Below are 22,808 nucleotides of genomic sequence, written 5' to 3'. Positions count from 1 at the left end.
GCCGCCCCTGGATGAAGCAGTGGCCGCTCACCTCTGTCCGCTTGCGGCTGTGGGATAGAAAACCAACGTTATTCTTCCTCTTGCCACCTGGGCCGAGGGTGTCAAGCTGGATTTTAAAAACCATAAGCCAGGGCTATTCGCTCCAGTTTGCCAGAAGACCCCCGCGCTTTGGCGGGGTTATTCAGACTTCAGTACAAGCGGACGATGCTCATGTCCTCCGAGCCGAGGTTCTAACTCTGTTAAGGAAAGGGGGCTATAGAAATAGTTCCCTTCCCGGAGAGCGAGTCAGGCTTCTACAGCCACTACTTCTTGGTTCCAAAGAAAGATGTAGGTCTCAGGCCCATTCTGGACCTCAGGTTATTGAAACTTTCCCTCATGAAGCAAAAGTTCAAAGTCCTGACGCTGAAGCAGATCCTCGCACAAATACAAGAACTGGTTCTGCTCGCTGGATCTGAAGGATGCTTATTTTCACATCCAAATAGCCCCCCAGCACAGGCAATTCTTGAGATTCGCGTTCAAGGGTATGGCTTACCAATATACGGTCCTTCCCTTCGGGCTGTCCCTGGCTCCTCGCACTTTTACGAAGTGCATGAACGTGGCACTTTCCCCTCTGAGACAGATGGGAATATGGGTTCTGAATTATCTCGACGACTGGCTCATCCTGGCCAGCTCGCGTGCAGAACTGGAACACCACAGATCCGTGCTCCTCAGCCACTTAGAGTGCCTAGGTCTCAGGGTCAACCCAGCCAAGAGCTCACTGCTTCCCACTCAACGTATTTCGTTCCTGGGTGCAGTCTTCAACTCAGTCCGTATGACGGCAGTAGTCTTGCCAGAGCATGCTCTGGCCATTCAGCAGCTTGCGGCCTCCATCAAGAACAAAGCCTAGCTCCCTCTGAAGCTGTTCCAGAGGTTGCTAGGGCTCATGGCTTCCGCCTCCCCAGTTCTCCAGCTCGGCCTGCTTCGCATGCGGCCTCTGCAGTACTGGTTGAAAGTTCAGGTCTCTCCTCACGCCTAGCGTCACGACCGCCTGCGTCTCAAGGTCAATCAGGCCTGTCTAGCAGCCCTGAAACCCTGGATGAACCCCACTTGGTTCAGTCTTGGAGTACCCCTACAGGCGGTGTCACGAAGAACGGTGCTTTCGACAGACGCGTCCAACCCGGGTTGGGGCGCTCTGTGCGAGGGCAGTCCTTCGGCTCGTGGTCCCATGAGGAAAGCCATCTACACATCAACTGCCTCGAGATGTTGGCAGTGACACGAGCCCTCCATGCTTTCCAGGCTTACCTGACGGATCGCCACGTCTTAGTCCAATAGGACAGTATGACCGTGGTTTCCTACATAAACCGACAAGGGGGTCTTTTGTCCAGCCGCTTGTGCGCTCTGGAATGGGCATCCCCAAAGGTTTGGTCACTCAGAGCAACTCATATACCCGGGAAGAACAATCTGGGAGCAGATAAGCTATCTCGGAGCAACGTCCCCAGACGGGTTGATGCTCCACCCCCAGACGGTTCTCACTATATGGGAGTTCTTCGGGAAAGCAGAGGTGGACTCTCATTGCCCAAACTATTATTCGAAGGAGGACAATGCATTGGCCCACACTTGGCCCAATACCCTTCTTTACGCCTTTCCCCCGATCGCTCTGATCCCTCAGGTTATCAGCTGAATCAGGGAAGACAAACACAGAGTTCTGTTAGTGGCCCCACTCTGGAGGAGCCAGATTTGGACCTCAGAGTTGTTAAGGCTTTCCACGAAAGCCCCATGTCCGATTCCCCTGAGACGAGACCTTCTCTCTCAGGCGAACAGAACAATCTGGCACCCACAGGTGGAGCTTTAAGCTCTACATCTGTGGCCCCTCGACGGGAGCCGTCTGACCTCCCAAGGAATGTGCTAGATATCATTTCCCAGGCGAGAGCCCCGTCCATGAGACGCCTCTACGCCCAGAAGTGGTTTGGATTCGGGGCGAGCCCCCTCCACGCTCAAGGTTTACGTAGCAGCCATTGCAGCGTTTCACTCACCCATCGCTGGTCAGTCAGTGGGACGGAACGATCTTGTTATAAAGTTTTTGAGGGGTTCCATGCGATTGCATCCACCTCGGACCCTCACCGTTCCCCCCTGGGACCTTTCCTTGGTCCTCAGAGCTCTTAAGGGTCCTCCTTTTGAGCCACTGCGTCTAGCGGACCTCAGGCCCTTGACGCTTAAAACCACTTTGCTACTTGCGTTGGCATCGGTTAAGCATGTTGGCGACTTGCAGGCCCTCTCCGTGAGCCCTGTATGCCTTGAATTCGGGCCAGGTGACTCTATGGTCATTCTGAAACCTAGACTTGGCTACGTTCCCAAGGTGCTCTCAACTCCGTTCAGAGCACAGGTCATTTCGCTCTCTGCGCTCCCCCCTTTGTCGGACGAGCAAGAGCTGGAGTTATTATGCCCCGTCAGGGCATCACAGCCTTTCCGGCAGTCTGATCAGCTCTTTGTCTGTTTTGGTGGCCGCACCAAAGGGTCTTCGGTCTCAAAGCAGCATCTCTCACGTTGGATTGTCGACGCTATAGCTCTCTGCTACTCCTCTTTGGGCATGACTTGCCCCATCGGAGTTAGAGCCCATTCCACTAGAGGCATGGCTTCGTCTTGGGCCTGGTCCAGTGGAGTCTCAATTAAAGACATCTGTGAGGTGGCCGGCTGGTCTTCGCCGTCCACTTTTGTCACGTTCTATCAGTTCTTTGCAAAGTTTAACGCTAAGCACAGAGATGAACTCACTAACAAACTTAAAAAGGGAAACATACAAAATCACTGGATAAAAGACTGTCTGGCAGAGTATGCAGAGAGCTTTCCTGGAGGCCAACATCAACCAATGTGCTTATGGACCGGAAGTATTTGAGAAATATGGGATCTCTATGGACAATATTCTGCCCAGAAGGCCAGGCCAGATGATTTTAGTTTGAGTCAGAGTGATTCGATCCAGAAGGCATACAGCTCTTTCAGCTGGTAGCTAAATACACATGTGACCAGTCTTCAGATGAAAATATTTAGGAAGTTCAATTATGACAAGAATCAAGCAAGTTGTCTCAGTCACAATCCGCATTAACACAACATTAACTCAATGTTTTCAAATTATTACCATTTCAACACATGATGATTTTCATGATAAAAAAAGTTAATCAGAATGTTATGACTTATATTTGTTACACAGATGTCAAGCTCTTCCATCAATGACTCCTCATGGCTGGATAAAACTCACTTATTAGAGGTGATCAAAGTCCACAGCTTCAACAGTCTCATACACAAAATTATTAAAGGTGTACTCATTCACAACCATAAGTCATGTTTCATCTGCACAACTGTTCCTGAGTGACTCTGCGGTGAGTAATATTTACATACTCAAATGTATTAAACATAAATTAGTATAGTTGGAGTTAAAGTATGTAATATTATGTAACTGTTTTTTGTTTTGACATATTACAGGTCGAGTTGGAGGGTTGTGTGCGACTGTGGGAAAATCCCAATGGTACCCCACCAGCTGACCTCTCCTAGGTGAAGGATGATGCAGAACGAGGACTCTTTAGCCCCATTCAAGTGTACCGTGACAACACTGATGTCCTGAAGAAGCAGCGAGTGATAAAATCACATCGAATTTGGTTTTACCAGAACCTCCAAGCTACATTAGTGGTTCTGTGCCAACTCCAAAATCTCTTCTTTTGGAGTCACATCTTGGAGTCAACCTTAGGACACACGTTTGAGCTCCACCACCTCCAAGAGAGCTGCCTTTTTCTGACATATTTCACTGGATCTATCGTTTTGATGCAGCTGTTCACACTGACATCCATTCTGAGTATGCTGTGTTCCAGTCTGCCATAGCACTATTCAAAGTTAACTTTTAAAAGAAATGTTCCAACAATGTTCCTAATTGAAGTTCACAATATGTTCACTTGTGTGCATCCACTACTGTGGTATAACATGTTTATAACTGCTGCACAATGTATTGTCCAATCCTTTTGAGGTAGACATATTTTTCACATATTTTTGTACTTTTTGTGTCCCTGGGTAGGTTGCTTGCAATTTGTACACAATGGGCAAGTGATTTACACGTGATAACTTGTTTTGAACATGAGAAAGATTGTTTTCTTTCATACAGTGTTGCTCTGGACCAGACAGAAGGGGTTTCAGTTTGACTAGTGATCCAAACACTCATTGAGTGATTACACACCATGAACAAAGACATGGTCTGTGGTCGAGTCGTGTCTCCTCCTCCTCCTCCCTATCACAGTCAGCGATTGACAAATTCACATTGAAGTAGCTTTATTGGCATAGTAAAATGGCTTTTCATTGCAGCGCTCTGATCCAGTGGTGTTGAGCATTATCAAATTCACAAGCAACAATGGGAAGCTAATCAAGCAGTGATAGCCAACAGATGGGCCTGGTGGACATAGGCCCGCCCACTATGATGAATAGGCCCCACCCAGAAAAATCCCTCACAGCTTTTGAATGGAAAATGTCTCTTAAATACTGAAAGCACTTTTTGCGAAGGTAGAATTATCAACATTTTAACACTTTAATGTTATTCTGTAAACACTATAGGTGCATCCCAATTTGAGTAGCCTACTTATGCACTATTCTATGACGTTTTTAAGTACAAATAGTGCGAGTAGTGCGTTCACACAGAAAATTCCAAAAAGAAAAAGTACACTTTAAATGCCCGGATGATGCATTAAATTAACGGAGAAAATTAAGTGTGGAATGTTGGACACTTCATGTACTCAACTCACAACTGTCGCAGCTTTAATTAGTTGAGGGGGAGAGGATATCAAACTCCGATGTTAAATGACAAAATTAACCTTATACAATTCACACACTACATGGATGAGTACATAGTGCTTAAGTACATAGTGTATAAGTGCATAGTGTATAGTGCGTCATTTGGGACGCAACTTCTGATTCCGATTCTGGAGCCGTCTTTCCACTACACATGACATTCGCATCCGATTGTTGCATTTTGACCCCTAGCGGAACTTTGAAATTGGTCGTGAAGCAACCGTTACCATGGCTTATTCACCATGGAAAACTGAACGATTTTAAAAGATTCCCATCCCTAATATCCAGTCAGGACTGCTGTCCTGTGTGGAAGATGCGCACAATTTGAAGTGTTGTGCTGATCTAACTGCGTGAAAACGTGGCGCTGTTGCGCGCTCTACAGACTCCGCCAGCAGCACTTCAGACTGCTTCGTAATTAATGAATAATACACATTTATGCCAAGCTATTGGTTATGCTAATACTGATGAATTATGACAATGTTTACTACACAATGTTTATATGGTAATATGTTTTAGATGGTTGTAAGAATGCATATTTTATCTCCCTCATGAATAGAGTTCCCCAGGGATGACGCGTTTTTGTAGGCAAAACCTGGAAGCGAGTTAGCATTTTAGGACTTCCGGTTCCAACGCCGTAACAAGTCTATGGGTTTTTTGAATGGGTTTTTGCTAAATCGCCTGAAATAAGGTCTGTGGTTAACAAAGCCTCTAAATATTTTCACGTTTTGATCTATGACATAAAACACACCAGTTATAACCCACTTGTGATTTTTTTTTACTTTTACTGTGTCTTAAAATCGGCGGTTGCTAACAAATTGCTAAAAGGGACTACTTCCTTTGGCGGGGACTTTAGACGTCATCATGACAAACAGGACATTTGGACAGCATTTCTCATGAAAAAGTGGATAAGTATTCATACACAGTGCAGATCATAATCAGTGAGCATGTTTTTAAATAGAGTTGTTTTCTAAATAAAGTTTGAGGACGCTTGGTGGTGACCATGGTGTGCTTTAGTCCGTTTATAGCCTACTATTAGCCTTTTATATCTGACGACTTTATTTAGGCTTCAAACTCTATAAATGTTGTGTTAACTTGTAAAGATTATCTTGATAGACAAAACGTGTAAGTGTCATAACCCTTTGTTAAACACAGAGCTTATTTTCTGCGATTTTCCAAAAGTCTATAGGAAAAATTAATAGGCTTTCAGTCGAGGGAACCCGTGCGCTGCTAACTTCCGGGTTGGCCTACAAAAACGCGTCATCCCTGGGGCACTCTATAGCCTGCTACTAATGACTAATAGGCTACAGTGCAGACTGCAGACATTTCAGAATAAGAGTCACGGTGTATTTCGGGATGGTTTATAATTATTATTTTTTCCTGGTCATTATGTTTAGCTACACAATAAACTGTATTAATTTATTTTCTATTTAATTTATAATAAACTACTATATCTTCTGTCACAGAAGGAAAACTAAGAGCATTATTTGACATCTTCAATATATTTTAGTATGGGTTATTATAGTTAACTAAACCTAAAACCATAAAAAAACTACTAAACAAAAATAAAAAAATACTTGAAATAAACTGAAATAAAAAATAAAAATGTAAACTTATTTCCTTTCATCTAGTTTCCAAGCTTTAGCTTAACCTGTCCTGATTAAACTAACTAAAATTTAAATAATAACAATAATAGTAATAAAAACTATATAGACATTTAAAAGCAAAAACAAAAAGACATAAAAAATTACTAAAACTTTTAACTAAAATCATATGATATTTAGTCGACTAAAACTACACTAAAACTAAAACAATTTCCGATGACTAAACTATGACTAAAACTAAATGGCATTTTAGTCAAAAGACTATAACTAAAACTAAATCGAATTTTGCTGTCAAAATTAACACTTATTTTCTAAACATAAGCACAACACTTGTTTTGACAAATTTATACTTTGACCTAAAAGAGCATGAAGCTCAAACCCTAGAGCAATTGCTAGCCATAGGTTCAGTTCATGTAAAGGGAAATGTTTGGACTGATGAAATGTATACCTTGAATGCAATGTAAGTTGCATTAGATATAAGCATTTGCCAAATGCAACAATGTAACAAAACTCCTTCAATATCTATTGAAAACTAAGCACATAGTTGATCTAATTACAAAAAAAAAAAAAAAAGAAAAAAAAAGAGAGAGACAAAAACAGAAGTGAGCATAGATGATCCTTATCCTCTGGTATTTTTCCTGTTTTCTGTGACACAAAAAGAAACTGTAATAAATATCACAAAAAAAGTCACTATAAGATTAAAAACGTGGGCATAATTCTGGCATACATACAGCATGTTATTACTGCTTTGGACAGCGTCTTCCATTAGACAGCTCCGTTGGCTCCTGTAATAAGAGGAAAATTGTTACCTATGAGAACAATTTGCTTGCAATTCATGACAACATTTTGAGCAAATCTTGACGAAGGCCAAAATATAAAAGATAAGAGTGTAGTCTCAAACTACTTATAGGTTTGTGACTGTATATTTTATTAATATTTTACAATAAACCTTAAATATAAATATACTGTATAATCAATCACATTTACATACTTTATGACTTTGTATAGTCGTTGTACTAAGCATCTTTTTTGAGCATCTCTGTTAAAACTCATCAAACTAGAGCAAGAAAACATTGTTTTCTGCAACACATTTGTGCAGTGTTGCCACAAATGAACCACTGCTGTGGCATCAGAATGTAATAACTGCATGTAAAGTTTCTCAAAACAAATTATTATTATTATATTTTGTAATCATGGACAAGTGAAATAATGTTTACAATAATACATTTCTGTCAACATAATGAAGTTGTGAGCACAAAACATTTTTTTAAAATGACATTAAAAGGAATGTTGTCTTATGGTCATACAGGTAGGTCCAGACGTATCTGAACAGTGATACAATTTTCATAATTTATTTCTCTGTTGGATTTGAAAATCAATCAAGCACTCTTTCTCTGCACATATAGTATATTGATTGGAGTTGGAGCTAAACTCAGGATATCTCTCTAGGAGGTGGGTTGGCTACCCCCTTCTTAAATGGTTCATGCTAAGGGTGCTCACTGATCACTGATTGTTGATTACGGGAAGCATACGATCACCGATACCAATCTTTTTGGAACCTTCTTTTTATGATGAATAATTATTAATAGGGATGCTCCAAACAGTTTGTTTTACATACATTCATTCAGGGCCTGAATTTCATTTTTGAAAATGGGGTCAATCCCGCAATTAAGTGACTCTTGTGTGGGGATTATTATTATTATTTTTTTTTTGGTCATGCAGTGCATTTTTGTTTTTACAGTGGGGCAATTGTTAGCACAATAGCTTTCACATGGCATAAGCCCATTTCAAACTCTGAATTGAATAAACATTGCTTTAAGGTATTTTATTATTATTATTTTTTTTTTAGGTAGGAAGGTCTAACCGTAATAATTGAGGTAAGAAATACTAAATAAATGTAATAAGCAATCAAATGTAAAATAATACTGATGCTCTTCACTGAAGAAATTAAATACAGATCCTGTAATCCTTACAATTAAAGGATTAGTTCACTTCAGAATTTACTCAACCCCATGTTATCCAAGATGTTTATGTCTTTCTTTCTTCAGTCAAAAAGAAATGAAGGTTTTTTAAGGAAAACATTCCTGAGTTTTTTCCATATGGTGGACTTCAACAGCTACCAAAGGGTTGAAGTTTCAAATGTCAGTTACTATGCACCTTCAAAGGGCTCTACATGATCCCCTGCCGAGGAATAAGGGTCTTATCTAGTGAAACAATCTATCATTTTGTAAAAAATAAAATCAATAAAAACATTTTACCTTTTAACCACAAATGTTTATCTTGCACTGCTCTGTGATGCACCACGCATTACATAACCACGTTGGAAAGGTCACGTGTAGGCGAATGTACCAAGCAAGTGTTTACAAAGCGAACTTGCAAAGACGGCCTTTACAAAAAAAGGGTAAAACAATGATAGCAGACAATTTTGAAGTAGGAGGAGAAAATGAGATGCAGTTTTTGACCCTATCGCAGTACTTCTGCCTACGTCACATCATGTGACTTTTCCAACGTGATTACATAATGTGTGGCACATCGCAGAAATGAGCATTTGTGGTTAAAAAGTATATACATTTTTAATTTTTTTTTTTAGGAAATGGCCAATCATTTCATTAGATAAGACCCTTATTCCTCGTCTGGGATTGTGTGGAGTGATTTGAAGCTGCAATGAAATTGCAATTAAGTTTGGACCTTCAACCCATTGGTAGCCGTTAAAGTCCAGTCTATGGAGAAAAATCCTGGAATGTTCTCCTTAAAAACCATGATTTCTTTTCGACAGAAGAAAGAATGAACATGAGCATGAACATCTTGGATGTCATGGAGGTGAGTAAATTATGGCAGACGCACATCATCTGACATTAAAAGGAATGTTGTCTTATGTGTATACAGATAGATTATGAGATCGGCCTTTATAGACCACCGATCAAACTTCCCAAATCGATTATTGGGCGATTCACACAATTTTTTTTGTTACAAATGCATCAATGTTTGTTATGCTTTTAAAAGATAACTATTGTTTTGGTATAGAAACTATTACAATATGACAATATGAGTTCATGATGAAATAAATTTCCCACAATTTAAAAATATTTTATTATATTAAGAATGTAATACTTATTAAATTGCGTGCCATTATTACATGTGGCTGTGTTTTTACATTATGAGTTGCTACACAACACTTAAAGCAAATTACTTTAGAAAACATCAGCAGATTTTTCTGCTGTACCTGCGCTGTTGACTGCTTACCTCCATTGGGGACATGTCCATTGCTGTAGTTTGTTGCTGGGAAGAGGAACACAAAAAAGATAAACACAGAGAGATAATTAATTAAGCTACAGATATTCCTACAGTCTATGTACATCTACTGACAACCGATATTTTATATATTTATCTATTAAAATGAGTTAAACACTGCTTACATTTATATTTTATACTGAGATAAATCTGGGGTGGAAATGCTTTTTCTTAGGGTGTCAGTTCAGTTCAGTTGTCTGCTCCTGATTACTGATTATGTTCTTCATCTGTGTCTTGTTTGGTTGCTCGTTTGCTCTGGTATATATTGCCCTGTGTTTCTGTCTTGACTTGCCAGTTGATTAGCATTAATAATGACAGCAGGTATATTTGGATGCTGTCCCTTTAAGACTGACTGCACCGATCCATTATACTCAAGCCTTGTCTTTCTCATAAATGGCTCATTTACTTAAAAATACATGATCACTTTGACACATAGGTATGTGTCAAAACCACTTGTTTTTAAACCGCAATGCTTAAAACATGCAAACATTAAGGTTTCGTGGCTGCGCAGCACAGTAACATCACGTGAGCGTAACCGCGATAGAGGCGTCTAACAACTGAGACAAATCAGACAAAATTATTTGTATATTTAACAAATAATTGTTTAAAACTCACTTTGGGGTCTGTCCCCTATCCCCTGAGAAGACCAGTCTGTACAGGCGGCCTCAGTTACAAGTTTTATTGTGCCGAAGTATGTGGGTTGCCACATGGAAGAGCAGAGACAAAGAGACACATAGACAAAACAAAACAGACTTTCCTGCATTAATTTATAGATGAACCGATCCATAAAAGAACATGCATCCCATGACATTATTATAAATGTCTATCAAACTGTTGTGTGCATGATATCTGTTTTATGCATATTTTATGATAAGAACCAATGGTTAACGTAAATCAACCTATGCCAAGTTTGGTGTCTACGAGTTTGTATTTTGAAGATTTAAATGATTGTTATTTAATATATTGATACCTGTGCAACATATCAGCATTACAAGAATCTTTAATAGTTTCTTCAAAACGACTCAACAAGTTTAACCATGCTCACAGACAAGAGCCATAAACTCCCCCCAAAAAGGAAGTTCCCGTTACAGACATTCCACTTTGCTCATTGGTCAGGTCCACCCGAAGAGGTGTGGCTCCTCCCAGACCTTTAGAGGAGACGCACAACTCCGCCTCTCTCTCTTGCTTCTTTTGGACGGACTGACTGAAGAGGCCTATGGGCCTGCAACCCCAGCAATGTGCTCCTCTAGAAGAGTGAAAGAACTCTTTCCTACCACAAAATTCAAACTAACCATGCAAGTTTGTTATCGCTTCTTCATTCAACGCAGAAGACATCGATTGCAACTTCAGTACCATCAGACTGAATTCTCAGGACTTCCTACAGCAGCAATATATCCAGACCCTCTTCAAAAAGGCAGAGGCCTAATGCAAGTACCATACCACATATTAAATTGCTGCTAGTTAGTTAAAATTGTGAACCTCCTTTGTTACAGGGGAGTTTTTATGATGAATACTGATGATTCTTTCCCTGGCTTTTGGTTTCTTCATAGCTCCTACTGTGTCCCACTTCCAGTTTCAGTCTATCATTTATCATTTTACCCGTTTATGTGCGACTTGCGTGTATGTATGTTTGTGTTTGTTAGTTAGTTATGTGTTAGGGATGTGACGGTGAGAACATTTTTGTCACTGGGGGGCCTATCGCGTCTAAAAATGTGTCGAAAGCGCGGCCACATCGCTTTCTCCTTGTGTCCAAAGCACTTGAGCTCTTGTGGCATTCTGTCATTGCTATGCAACCATGAACTGCGCTCTCCGCAACGAGGAACGTTTTTGACATGAAAAATAAAAACCCGCCCTGTATAGCTATGATCAGCTGTTCGGCTGAGCTTTCGATGTTTTGTTACGGAAAGGCCGACTGTCACTTTCAAATTAACGGCAATTGCTTGAATGGTGGGTTTACTCTTACTGAAAAACACTCGACAAAATGGACATTTTGGCATAATTTTTGTGTGTGTTATGGTTCATTAAGGGCAGAAGAGAATTCGATAACGGCGGGTGCGTGTTGTGTGTGTCACATAGGCAGGACATTCACAGGCCGCGCGTTCTCTTTTGCCTTGTCATGCTTGAATGGTTTAAAAGCATTAGCATGAATAAGAGCTTGATCATATAACGCAGAATGGGAAATCAAGTGACTTTGGCGCCCCGAGTCACTAATTCTATTCATAAAGCTCTGAAGCAGTGTTTTGAAATCGCCCATCACTATATTGTTGAAAAAGTCATTATTTTGTTTTTTTGGCACACAAAAAGTATTCTCATCGCTTTATAATATTAACAGACTGTACTCACATGAACTGTTTTAAATATGTTTTTAGTACCTTTATGAATCTTGAGAGAGGAAGAGTCATTGAACGAAGGTCTTACGGGTGTGGAACGACATGAGGGTGAGTAATAAATGACATTATTTTCATTTTTTGGTGAACTAACCCTTTAATTAATTATTTTTAAAAAATGCTTTGAATGAATTATTCAACGACTCACTTATAAGTACTTCATTATTTCATTACTGGAATCTGCGTTTTTTTTATTAATCTCTTGAATGAACGATTCAATGCAGAATACATTTTAAAACAGTCTCTTGTCGCCACTTAGTGGCATAACGATGTAACTGATACAATCGTTACTTTAAAACGTGATTCACTCTATTTTGATCGCTAACGTAGACATACGTCTTTATATATCTGAACTATACACTTTTTTTCCCAGTTCTGCTATGATAATATGAATATTTGTAACACAGAAATAACAACTGTGTGGTTGACAAGACATTTCATATCTATACGTCACAACTGCTCTCTCTCTGGGTCAGCGGAGCACAAACGCAGATTTGAACTTTCCGATGTGATTTTGTCAAAAGTTTAATCGTTTGAGCAAAATTTCAGGCGAAACATTGTCATTTAGGAATGAGAACGCGTGGACACAGCGTTATCGAGCTATTTTTCAATAAACATTCATTTTAGACAAGCTAGAAGGTTAACTGTTATTTGATCTGTACTCTGCTACTTCAATTCTGCGGTAAGGGTTGGACGATATGGCAAAAATATATCACGATTTTTTTCAGAAAAATCACGATTCACGATTTTATCACAATTCTTCATTTTGGTTTTAAAGGCAAGATCTATTTAAGTTCACATGTCATACTGAAAATAATCTATGCTTCTACCACGGGTTGAGAGCTGTAGTTCTAACCACACAACTTTGTAATGCTGTTTGTGAATGTTCGTTGGAACTATGGTTTTGGGAAACACCAAATCGCTGGATTATCTTATCTTGCAACCATAATTGGCTAACAATGCTTTTGGGAACCACACACCAGAATGTTAATCATTAGTAGCAAAAAACATTCCCTGTCAAAATACAATCACTATGTATTTTAAGCAGCAATCTATCCCATTTGTGTCAGAGAATTTGGCCAATGTGCAGCCCATCAAAACCATTAGAGAATCCAGCAGTAGGACTATCCACTACAGGACCTCTAGTGATAAAACTGTTGTACTGTATGTGTGAACATTCCATAACACTTATCTAAAGGGAAATCTAGATTCACTCCATTGGAGTCCTATCTGAAGCAGCTTACCTGGGAGAAGTGTTCCATTAGCACCATTTGCAACTCCATTTGTATTATTCTGTTGTGTCAGGGTGCCTACAGATATAAACAGGTGAAATTTTAGACTTTTTAAGACCTTTTTAATACCACTGTATATGAAATTTAAGACCAAACCTGCGATTGAAATACACATTATATATATCTTAGAGCTGCACGATTCTGGATCAATTAAAAAAAGTTTTGGTTTCAAACAGAGATCACAATTTTCCCACAATTCTGAACAGACTACTAAACAAAATAACATGCAATTTACAAAATGACAAAAGTTCTGACAAAATGTTAATTGCTGCAGTCTATTTAAAATGTTTAATGATTTTTAATGAATGATTCAATGCAAAATACATTTTTAAACACTCTTGTCGCCACATAGTGGCATAACGATGTAACTGATACAATCGTTACTTTCAAAACGTGATCCACTCTATTTTGATAACATAGCCGTAAGTGTTTATATATCCGAACTATACACTTTCCCCCAGTTCTGCTATGATAATGTGAATATTAGTAACACAGAAATAAATGTGTGGTTGACAAGACTATGAAGCTGTTTCATATCTATACGTCACAACTGCTCTCTCTGGGTGAGCGGAGCACAAACGCAGATTTGAACGTTCCGATGTGATTTTGTCAAAAGTTTAATAGACAGGCAAATCGTTGTCATTTAGGAATGAGATGGACTCAGCGTTATCGAGCCATTGCGATGTCAAAAGTATCATACGATTTTATCACGATTCTTCATTTTGGTTTTACTATTTTGCAAGTTACTGAGTATTAGGCTACAGCCAAACTAATTTTTGTTAATTTTAACTTTGTTTAAAAAAAACAAAGCTTGACATAATAACAAAATATAAAATAAAAAAGAATGGCAGACATTTAGGCCAAACGATGAAAATCTTTTGTCATTATTTATCTTTGTTATTAATATATATATATATATATATATATATAAGATATAGGCTACTCATTATACAAATTAAATCAACAGTGCTTTATTTTTTTCTGCTACAGTAGTTGTATTTAACAGTAGCATTGAAGTAAAAATGAAATGAACAAATATAAAAGTAAAAACTAGACATACATAACTGTATAAATAATACATTGATTCTTAATAAAGCTAATGTATTAAAGTTCTCAGTCAAAAGCAGTGGGTGATTTTCTCTTTGTGTTTTGTTTTATTAGGGATAGTTAGCCCCCCAAAAATGTCATAATTTACTCTCTAAATAAGTTTCTTTCTTCTGTTGAAAATAAAAGTTATTTTGAAGAATGTGGGTAATCAGACTGGTCCACAGTGACTTCTAAGTCAATGGGGACCAGCAACTGTTTGTTTACCCAATTTTTTTTTTTTTGTTCTGCACAAGAAAGAAATTAATACAGGTCTGAAACAACATTACAGTGAGTAAATAACAAAGTCCCTTTAAGACAAGTAATTTCACTCTCCGACCATCTTTGAAACGCCTCTCGAGCATCCTGGGCATCATGCAATCTCTTTGAATGGGGAAACATCAAATTCTCCAAAACTGTTCGCCAACCTTATGATTAAATTTCATATTTGAAATCACCAATGAAATCTAACAACAACCGGCTCATAAATTTAGTTTCGAAACGCTCGAATCATGACTAAAAAACTATTTTTCAGGCTGGATCAAGCTAATGCGCATGCGCAGACCTAAATGCGCGAGACTGTTTCTGACTGTTTCTATAGAAACTGGTGATTCTAACGGCCGGTGCAGTGACTTTACCAGTCGGCGATTGGCTCTTATGTAGAAGGCGGATCTTATTCCGCCATTGCGCGTTACACTTTCTCCCATTCAAAACAATACGAGTGACACGTCTTATGTTATTTTATAGTCTTTGGTAAATATTGACAGATTTTTTTTTATTTTTGGGTGAACAAGATGATCGCGTGAACGATTGGCTGATATTTTTAAGGCCCTACCTCGTGCACAGTATATTAATAATATTCCTTTCAGTGCACCTAATAAATAGTCTTTTATCACTTAGTAAAGACAGTTTCAAGTAATATTGCAAAAATGTATGAAACAAAACATCCTCTTTACCACCTTTAATGGTACTTATTCTGCTGTTGCACTGAGTTTCTCTACGCATTGCTTGCTGGTGCTGCCTCGCAAGCCGCATTCATTGAGAAGTATAGCTTATGTTGTACATATTCAGTTTTATACAGCATTTTTCTGCCTAGTATGTTGAATTTCTCAGCGTGTTGCTTGCCGGTTCCACCCTGCAAGCCGCATTCTTTGAGAAATATAATATGACACTCTCCCCCGTCTCGGGTGAGAGATCTATGTCATTTATACTCGGATGATATTGCGTATTCAAATCTCTCTGTGTGTCGCTTGTTGGCCCCGCCCTTGCAAGCCAAGTTCATGAGGACGTATGCGCTCACTGAAAGCGAGCTCAATGCTCGCTCGTGCTCGGTGGAACTAACATATGCTCATTATGCTGGACCTCTGTTCATGTCACTTGCTGGCTCTGCCCCGCAAGCCATGTTCATTGAGGAAGAGTGGTCTCACTTCCGACACCGCTCGGCTGAATAAACCTTGATGCTCTCCCCTGACTCAGGTGGGACTCATATGCTTCTTAGCAAAAATATACATCATATCTATTGCTGAGTTTCTCAGCGTATCGCTTGGCTGTTTCACCCCGCAAGCCACATTCAATGAGAATGAGCGTCCTCACTGAGCCCTTAAGCTGCTCAGCCCCCAAGCCGCGTTCGTTGAGGACACACGCACTTAGTGCTGATTTTTGCTTCTGAGATTTCCAACAGGTGTACGTTGCAGCCATCGCAGTATTCTACGCTCCCGTCGCTGGCCAGTCGGTGGGTCGAAACGGCCTTGTGTTGTGTTTCCTGAGAGGCTCTAGGCGATTAAATTCCCTGCATGGTTTCCCTGCGGTGTCCAAGACAAATGAAGTCGTTCCCTGCCGTGGCACGGCACGGTTGAATTCATTCCCCATATGCAGTACGAGCAGCGGCGGTTCTACATTGAAATACACCCTGGGCGAGACCCCTTTCGAGCGCCCCCCCAAGTCTACTTCATATGTACACTTCAGGCAGCTCCATAACCCACAATGCAACACGATTGTGACGTCACCGCATATCGCGTTTATTTTACCCAACCACAAACAACTCTATGATATATTAATTATTTTTTAAACATTTAAAACACACATATATACATATAGAATGCTGTATTAAACAATTTTGTAAGGGGAAAAATAAATAATAAATCAGCTCCATTGCGGATTCCAAGTGATCAAGGGCTTAGGACGTTCCAGTTCAGCCAAAGGTTCCGCCAGAAGTGGGCACTCGTGCAACGTAAGCAATGATGTACATCCGAGTCAACAAGACCGAGTGAAGTTAGCGAGGGAAGGGCATTTAAAAACCGAACTGGAACGCAGCCTTGGTGTGGATCCCCCGTCCCTGTCCCTTTTTTTTTTTTTATCTGCTCGTGCTGCCGCCCCCAATGTGTCACGAAAAAATGTCGCCCTGGGCGGCTGCCCGGTTCGCCCGTGCCTAAAACCGCTACTGAGTACGAGTGAAGTAACGAAAGGGAACGTACTCGGTTATGAACGTAATCTCGGTTCCCTGAGATACGGAACGAGTACTGCGTTATATGCTGTGCCATGAGGCTGCGGCTTCAGTGTCGTCACTTCAGTCGAATGACCTGAAATCCTATGGTGAAATGCCCGCTTATATAGCCATTCGCCCCGCCCATTCTGGTGGGCTTTGGTGCGCTGCATCGCCATAGGCTCGTGCAACTCTGCTGTGCCATCATTGTTTCAAAAAGTTCTCAAGTTTTAACCAAAGGCTGTGCAGTTACACTGCGCTATTGAAAAAGGCTTCAGCAGCAGGGAAAAAGGAGACCTTTCCCCATACGCCGTACTTGTTCCGTATCTCAGGGAACTGAGGTTACATTCGTAACCGAGTACGTTACAGCCTATATGAATTGCTGTCATAATACGTATTGCTGTAAACAATGATCAAATTTTTTTCTCCTGATTGGTTATATCAGCATTTAGGGCGGTGCCCTGAGCTCTGATTGTTTAGCTTCCCACAGCATGTCAAAAAATGTGAGAAGAGAGAGAATGGCCTCGAAGACACGTAGTGATATTTTGCTTCACTTTGAAAAGATTGATGAAAATACAGTTCAACGCAAGCTGTGCAGCGCCAAGCTTTTATCTTGTGATGAAAATATCCTTTCAATTCTATTAATAATTAATTTAGCAATAATCACCAGTGATTTTCATACTGTAAAATAATATTTTGGTTTATAAGAAAGTGCAAATTGAATCCAAAATATTAAAATACAAAAATATAAAATTACATTAGTGACACTTCTTTAAAGAGCAATCAGAGTAACACTTTCGGTCAAACTCACGTTTGCATTTGCACAACTTTTGCAGATGAAAGTTGTAATTGCTACATCTGATTAATAGGCCAGGATTCGTTGGGATATGAACATTTATTAACATGCTGAATGCGCTGCATATCAGCGTTTCATGCTCAAATGCAATGCTCGACATTAACTATTTGAGTTATTTGAGACGGCCATATTGCTTTTAGATGTTTCTTTAAAAAAAAATAAAAATAAAAAATACTGACGTTATAATAATGCCATGCTCCGCCCCCCCTCACATGCCCCGCCCACCGAGTACTTGAGTACTCATTTTTGAAACCTATCGATGATCGAAATGAAAAATTGCCATAAATGCAAAGTCTAGTCTAGACAGCATAAAAAAGGTATAGTTTTAAAAGAGGTTCATTGTTTGCAGCTTAACCAAATTAATATAAATTTTAATGGACAATTTCAAGATTTTGGACATACTGCTCACCCCAAAGTGAAACAATAGTTTTTTTTCTCTCTCTCTGATGCAGTTCAATCTAATTTGCAACGTTACAAGTAACCTTTATTTAAGAATTAAAAAGATTGTGCCCAGAATCTGTATTTGTCGTAATACTCACCATGTCTTTTAGTCTTATAAAGGTAAATGCAGACCACTACAAGTAGTACAGCTCCAAGTACAACTCCAATCACAATTTTAATAACCATAAAAGAGCCTTCATTACAGTCTTGGCATTTTCCATCTGCAAAAAAAGAAAGAAAAAAAAACAGTAAAAAAAAAAAAAAAAACGAATATTGAACAATGGCATGTAAAGTATAAATGTCTACTACATTTAGAAAAACTGAAATTCAATTCCATTAAGCCTTTAACAATGTCATTTTAAATCTGTTTAATTTGAAAACTGTTTAATTAACTGGGCAGTGAATATAAATCTTCATAGTGTCCAGTGTTCATCAATTCATCAATCTGGTGCACTTTAAGAGTTCAAAATTAAAGGGTTAGTTCACCAAAAAAATAAAATTCTGTCATTTATTACTCACCCTCATGTCATTCCACATCCGTAAGACCTTCATTCATCTTTGGAACACACATTTGAATCTTTTTGATGACGTGTGTTGTGTTCAGACTCGCACGTCAACTCACTGCATATAAGTGAGCGTTCACGAGAGCATCACAACGCATATGTTTTGTGTTTATATGAGAGCTGGCATTGTTGCGTGAACATGCTTTGGATAATATACAGTTTTGTAAATAATGAAGATGAACAAAGGTCTTATGGATGTGGAACGACACGTTGGGGGAAGTAATAAATGACATGATTTTCATTTTTGGGTGAACTAACCCTTTAAGAGCTCTAACCCATATTCAGTGTGCAGATTGAACAAAGAAAAAAGTCTGTGCATTGACTTGTACCTGAACTTTAAAAGGGTACAAGTCAATGCACAGAATACCACTCTTTTAGTTGTGATATAGTGTCTCAGTTTACATTACACTACTTAGTAATAGTTATAATCATTCATATGACAGTAATAATCACATATTTTAAAACAAATGCACTAAAAAATACATTTTGTCCTAATTCCTATAATTTAAAAAGATGAACGTGAACTTTTATTTTGATGTATACTGCAGTCAAGCTTTTATTTTCACTTTACAAATGCATCTCATTACAAATCTAGTGAAAGTGCTGACTGTAATCGTCAACTATGCAAATGTGAAAATAATGTGTAACTACTGTCCACTAGATGTTAAACTCAGCACATGCAGAGATGGAGTTCATTGCATTCATTCACTGTGAACTGAGACGCAAAGCTGATCACGTGAGCAAAGTTCTCACTTCTCTTTGCGCAGTGCAAACAGACAATCTTTAGAGATTTGGTAAGGACACAAAACCTTATCCTGCTTTACGAATCGAATCAGTGGTTTGGAGCACCAAAGTCACGTGATTTCAGCAGTTTAGCAGTTTGATACGCGACCCATATTTGAAACAAAAGATTCAGAAGCTTCACAAAGCAGTGTTTTAAAATCGTCCATCACTAGATATTAGGGCTGGGTATTGACACAATGTATATGACCGCAAATGTTTGTTTTTCACTTTGTGAGAGGTTCTGTTTGGCATAATTTCTCTTCTATAGACCCGTAGCTCTCAGTAAACTCTGCAGGTGTCATGATAATCACAAACACAGAGATCTAACTATAATCTCACCAAACTAATTACTCTTTAAAAAAAAAAAAAAAACTTACAGATCATGCTTAAAGTTGTTTAAAGTAGTCATTGCCACCCTTCATTCCTCGGAGGAATAAATAAATAAATGTTTTTGCTTTGCCTACCCCATTTCTTGATAATTGGTTCTTTGAGAGTTTTGTGGAACACAAAACAGTCATATTCAGCTTTTTCATCCTCTTTTATGTCCACACTTTTCCTCAGCTGGAAGGTTCCATCATGGTTTGGTCTGACTCCTGTGGATTCAACCTCATTATCAGGCAGGGATGTGCGATATTTCCTTATGATCAACATGACGTCTTTGGGGTAGAAGCCAGTGGCCAGACAGGTGAGTTTCAGCTTAGTTTTGTCACTGGTAGACTTTTTTGCAAACACATGAACATCTGGAGGAGCTGAGGACACAGAAATCAGTTTATCAATTACTTCCATCTGACAACTGCAGAAAATCAACAAATACAAATACTGTACTTTTACTCACAGCCATTTCTGAGTTCCTCTTCTCCATATTCTCTGAATTTGTTGAGCCAGTCCACACACTCTTTCTCCAGGTAGCCCTTGGTGTACTGGTTTAGGATGGGCACATTATCCCATTTCTTCTTGGTTGGAAGAGCGGCATCAACAGGGGCAACCCACTGAGAATCCTTATCATCAAAAGACAGGAAGTTCTCACCATCATAGCTGTACTCATCAATGCCTTTGGAAAACTTCCAAAACGGTTCATTTCCCTCCCTTCCCTCAACTTCACAACCATGTCTCCACTGAAGTACATGAACACCTGAAAAGGACAGAAAACAAAATGTATACAATATAATATGATAATTATATGTAGATGCATTTTAAAATGTATCACTGTTGCTCACCTGAATTACTGTCATTCATACGGCTCATCAGAATGTTGACGTTCACATTAAACCACTGTTCTTTGCTCTTTCTGGACTGGGTGCCTTTTTCCCAGTAATCCTCCTGCATTTTCTCTTTCATCCAGTGCTGTGTGGGAATCTTTCTCTTTTCCTTGCTATTATAATAGTCAATCTGTCTGTCATCTAGCAGACCCATAGCAGTGAATTCATGGATGCCCGGCAGCTCGACAGGTTTGGACAAGGCCGTGTAAATGTAATACAGGGAGTGTTTTTCTGCAATACAAAATAATACAATAAGCTATGTATAAAATAAGTGTATTTGATAAAAGGGGTAGTGCAGATCAAATACGGGGTGGGTGAGGTTAAAACATTTCTCAATACATTTCAGTTACAGAAAGAGCTATAAACAGAGTAAATCTAATGTTATATAAAAACAGAGGAATATATTTAGTGAAAATCCCCAAAAAGCAATCCTAACGGGATCTGATATTGATTTACTACTTTCAGGGTACTCTGACAGAATATATATCCAGTAGGATTGTTTTCTAATCTTGGTAACGTAATATCAATCTTATGATCAGTAGGCCACTGCCATGCTTATCAATGTCTGATTTGTGTATAGTAACGTTAAGCTTTTTATTTAAAAAAACCCATACGCTATATATGTAGTTATATAAGTATATAGATACACTTTTAAATTTCATTTCATTTTCAACCATGTAGCATAAGCAAATTTTAATTCTGTCTTTTCAAGGCCGTTTTACACCAGGAATGTCACTGTAAAATGTACAATGTAAAATGTCACTTTCACTTCCTCTAACAAATGCAGCAAAATGTAATAATTTACCTTGAAGTGAAGGAGAAGTCCCGCAGAGGAACAAAAAACAAAGCAGAGCAAAACTCTTGGTTGCGACACCCGAGCCCATGATTAAAAATCTCTTGATTAGTCTTTCTAATTCTGCTGATGTCGGAACTCAAGCACTTTCAAAGACATGTGGCTGCAGAAAATGGCGGCCGTCAGGGGCGGATCTAGAAAATTTTATGTAGGGTGTCAAAGGGGTGACATGAGGTCTATGATGGGTGGCAACATGAAAGCAAGTGCCCATGTTTCCATAGTTTTGGAGATTTATAGCCAGACATACTCAATTGTGTTCATAAATATTGCATTACCAGAAAGTATTCATCTATACTGTTTAAAATTAAAAATAAATAACAAGATTTCAAAATCCACCAGGGCACCAAGTCAAGACACTATATGAAAAACATCAACAGATTCTAAATGAGGCTGAGGAGGTGAGCAGTTTTATTCATATTACACAGACTACTTCGATGGTATAAATCACGTTTTAGTGCAAGTTAAAAAGCAATGAAAACTTTTGCATTTCCACAGTTTTGCAAACAATTTTTGAGTTTCTGTTATTAACAGAGGTGGGAATGTTTGTGTGTTTAGAACACCCCCATCAATCACATACTTTAGTAATACCCCAGCAACTGCATAGCAAGAGCCTAGCAACCACCCAGAATCTCCTAGCAACCACCTAGTAACACTAGCAAACACCCAGAACATCTAAATATTCTGGCCTAACACACCAAACTATTTACTTTTTTAAACAAGATGTTGGCTTTATGACAGTTAGCCAGCATAAATTTGTCTTTCAAACTTTTCAATCTAGTTATTGTTTTTCTTGATTGCTAACACACAATTCATGAAACAATTCAACACTTTCTCACAATTATAAACACAATCTCAAATTACACCAACTTGCACAAACCTCAAACTTCCAGGTCAAAATAAAATGTTCTATTCAAAAACCTATTCTTTTTTGACCAAATCAAACTTTGACATCAGATGACACACAAAACCTAACAAATACACAGACTGCCCAGTGAACACTAGTGAGGTCATATAACACTGTAACAAAACCTTATCTTATTGTGATTCAGGAATTATTTTAAATGTAAATAACGGCATCAATATTGCTGCCCATCAATTTGAGCCCGAATCAGACCCA

The 22,808-nt window shown here is 39.0% G+C and overlaps 1 protein-coding gene across 4 annotated transcripts; it reads right to left on the bottom strand.

The window, feature by feature from the left end:
* Positions 1 to 3,956: 3,956 nt before the first annotated feature.
* Positions 3,957 to 21,797, bottom strand: LOC137017993 (zinc-alpha-2-glycoprotein-like). Of its 4 annotated transcripts, none has more exons than XM_067382815.1 (10): positions 21,644 to 21,797; positions 20,797 to 21,069; positions 20,415 to 20,711; positions 20,044 to 20,328; positions 18,332 to 18,454; positions 13,324 to 13,389; positions 10,308 to 10,356; positions 9,645 to 9,680; positions 7,133 to 7,186; positions 3,957 to 7,046 (listed from the first exon to the last, which is right to left on the bottom strand). In XM_067382815.1, the coding sequence occupies exons 1-10, from the start codon at positions 21,720 to 21,722 to the stop codon at positions 6,917 to 6,919; spliced, it is 1,392 nt and encodes a 463-aa protein (XP_067238916.1). In that variant the 5' UTR covers positions 21,723 to 21,797; the 3' UTR covers positions 3,957 to 6,916. The 4 variants fall into 4 exon arrangements, with proteins under 4 accessions (XP_067238916.1, XP_067238917.1, XP_067238918.1 ...); XM_067382816.1 differs by having other exon boundaries at positions 6,906 to 7,046; positions 10,308 to 10,343; XM_067382817.1 differs by lacking the exon at positions 10,308 to 10,356 and having other exon boundaries at positions 6,906 to 7,046.
* Between the last annotated feature and the right edge of the window lie 1,011 nt (positions 21,798 to 22,808).

This window comes from Chanodichthys erythropterus, chromosome 3 (genome assembly GCF_024489055.1).
Source record: "Chanodichthys erythropterus isolate Z2021 chromosome 3, ASM2448905v1, whole genome shotgun sequence".
NCBI lineage: Eukaryota > Metazoa > Chordata > Actinopteri > Cypriniformes > Xenocyprididae > Chanodichthys > Chanodichthys erythropterus.
The sequence above is the reverse complement of the archived record's forward strand: the minus strand, read 5'-3'. Positions and strand labels throughout refer to the sequence as shown.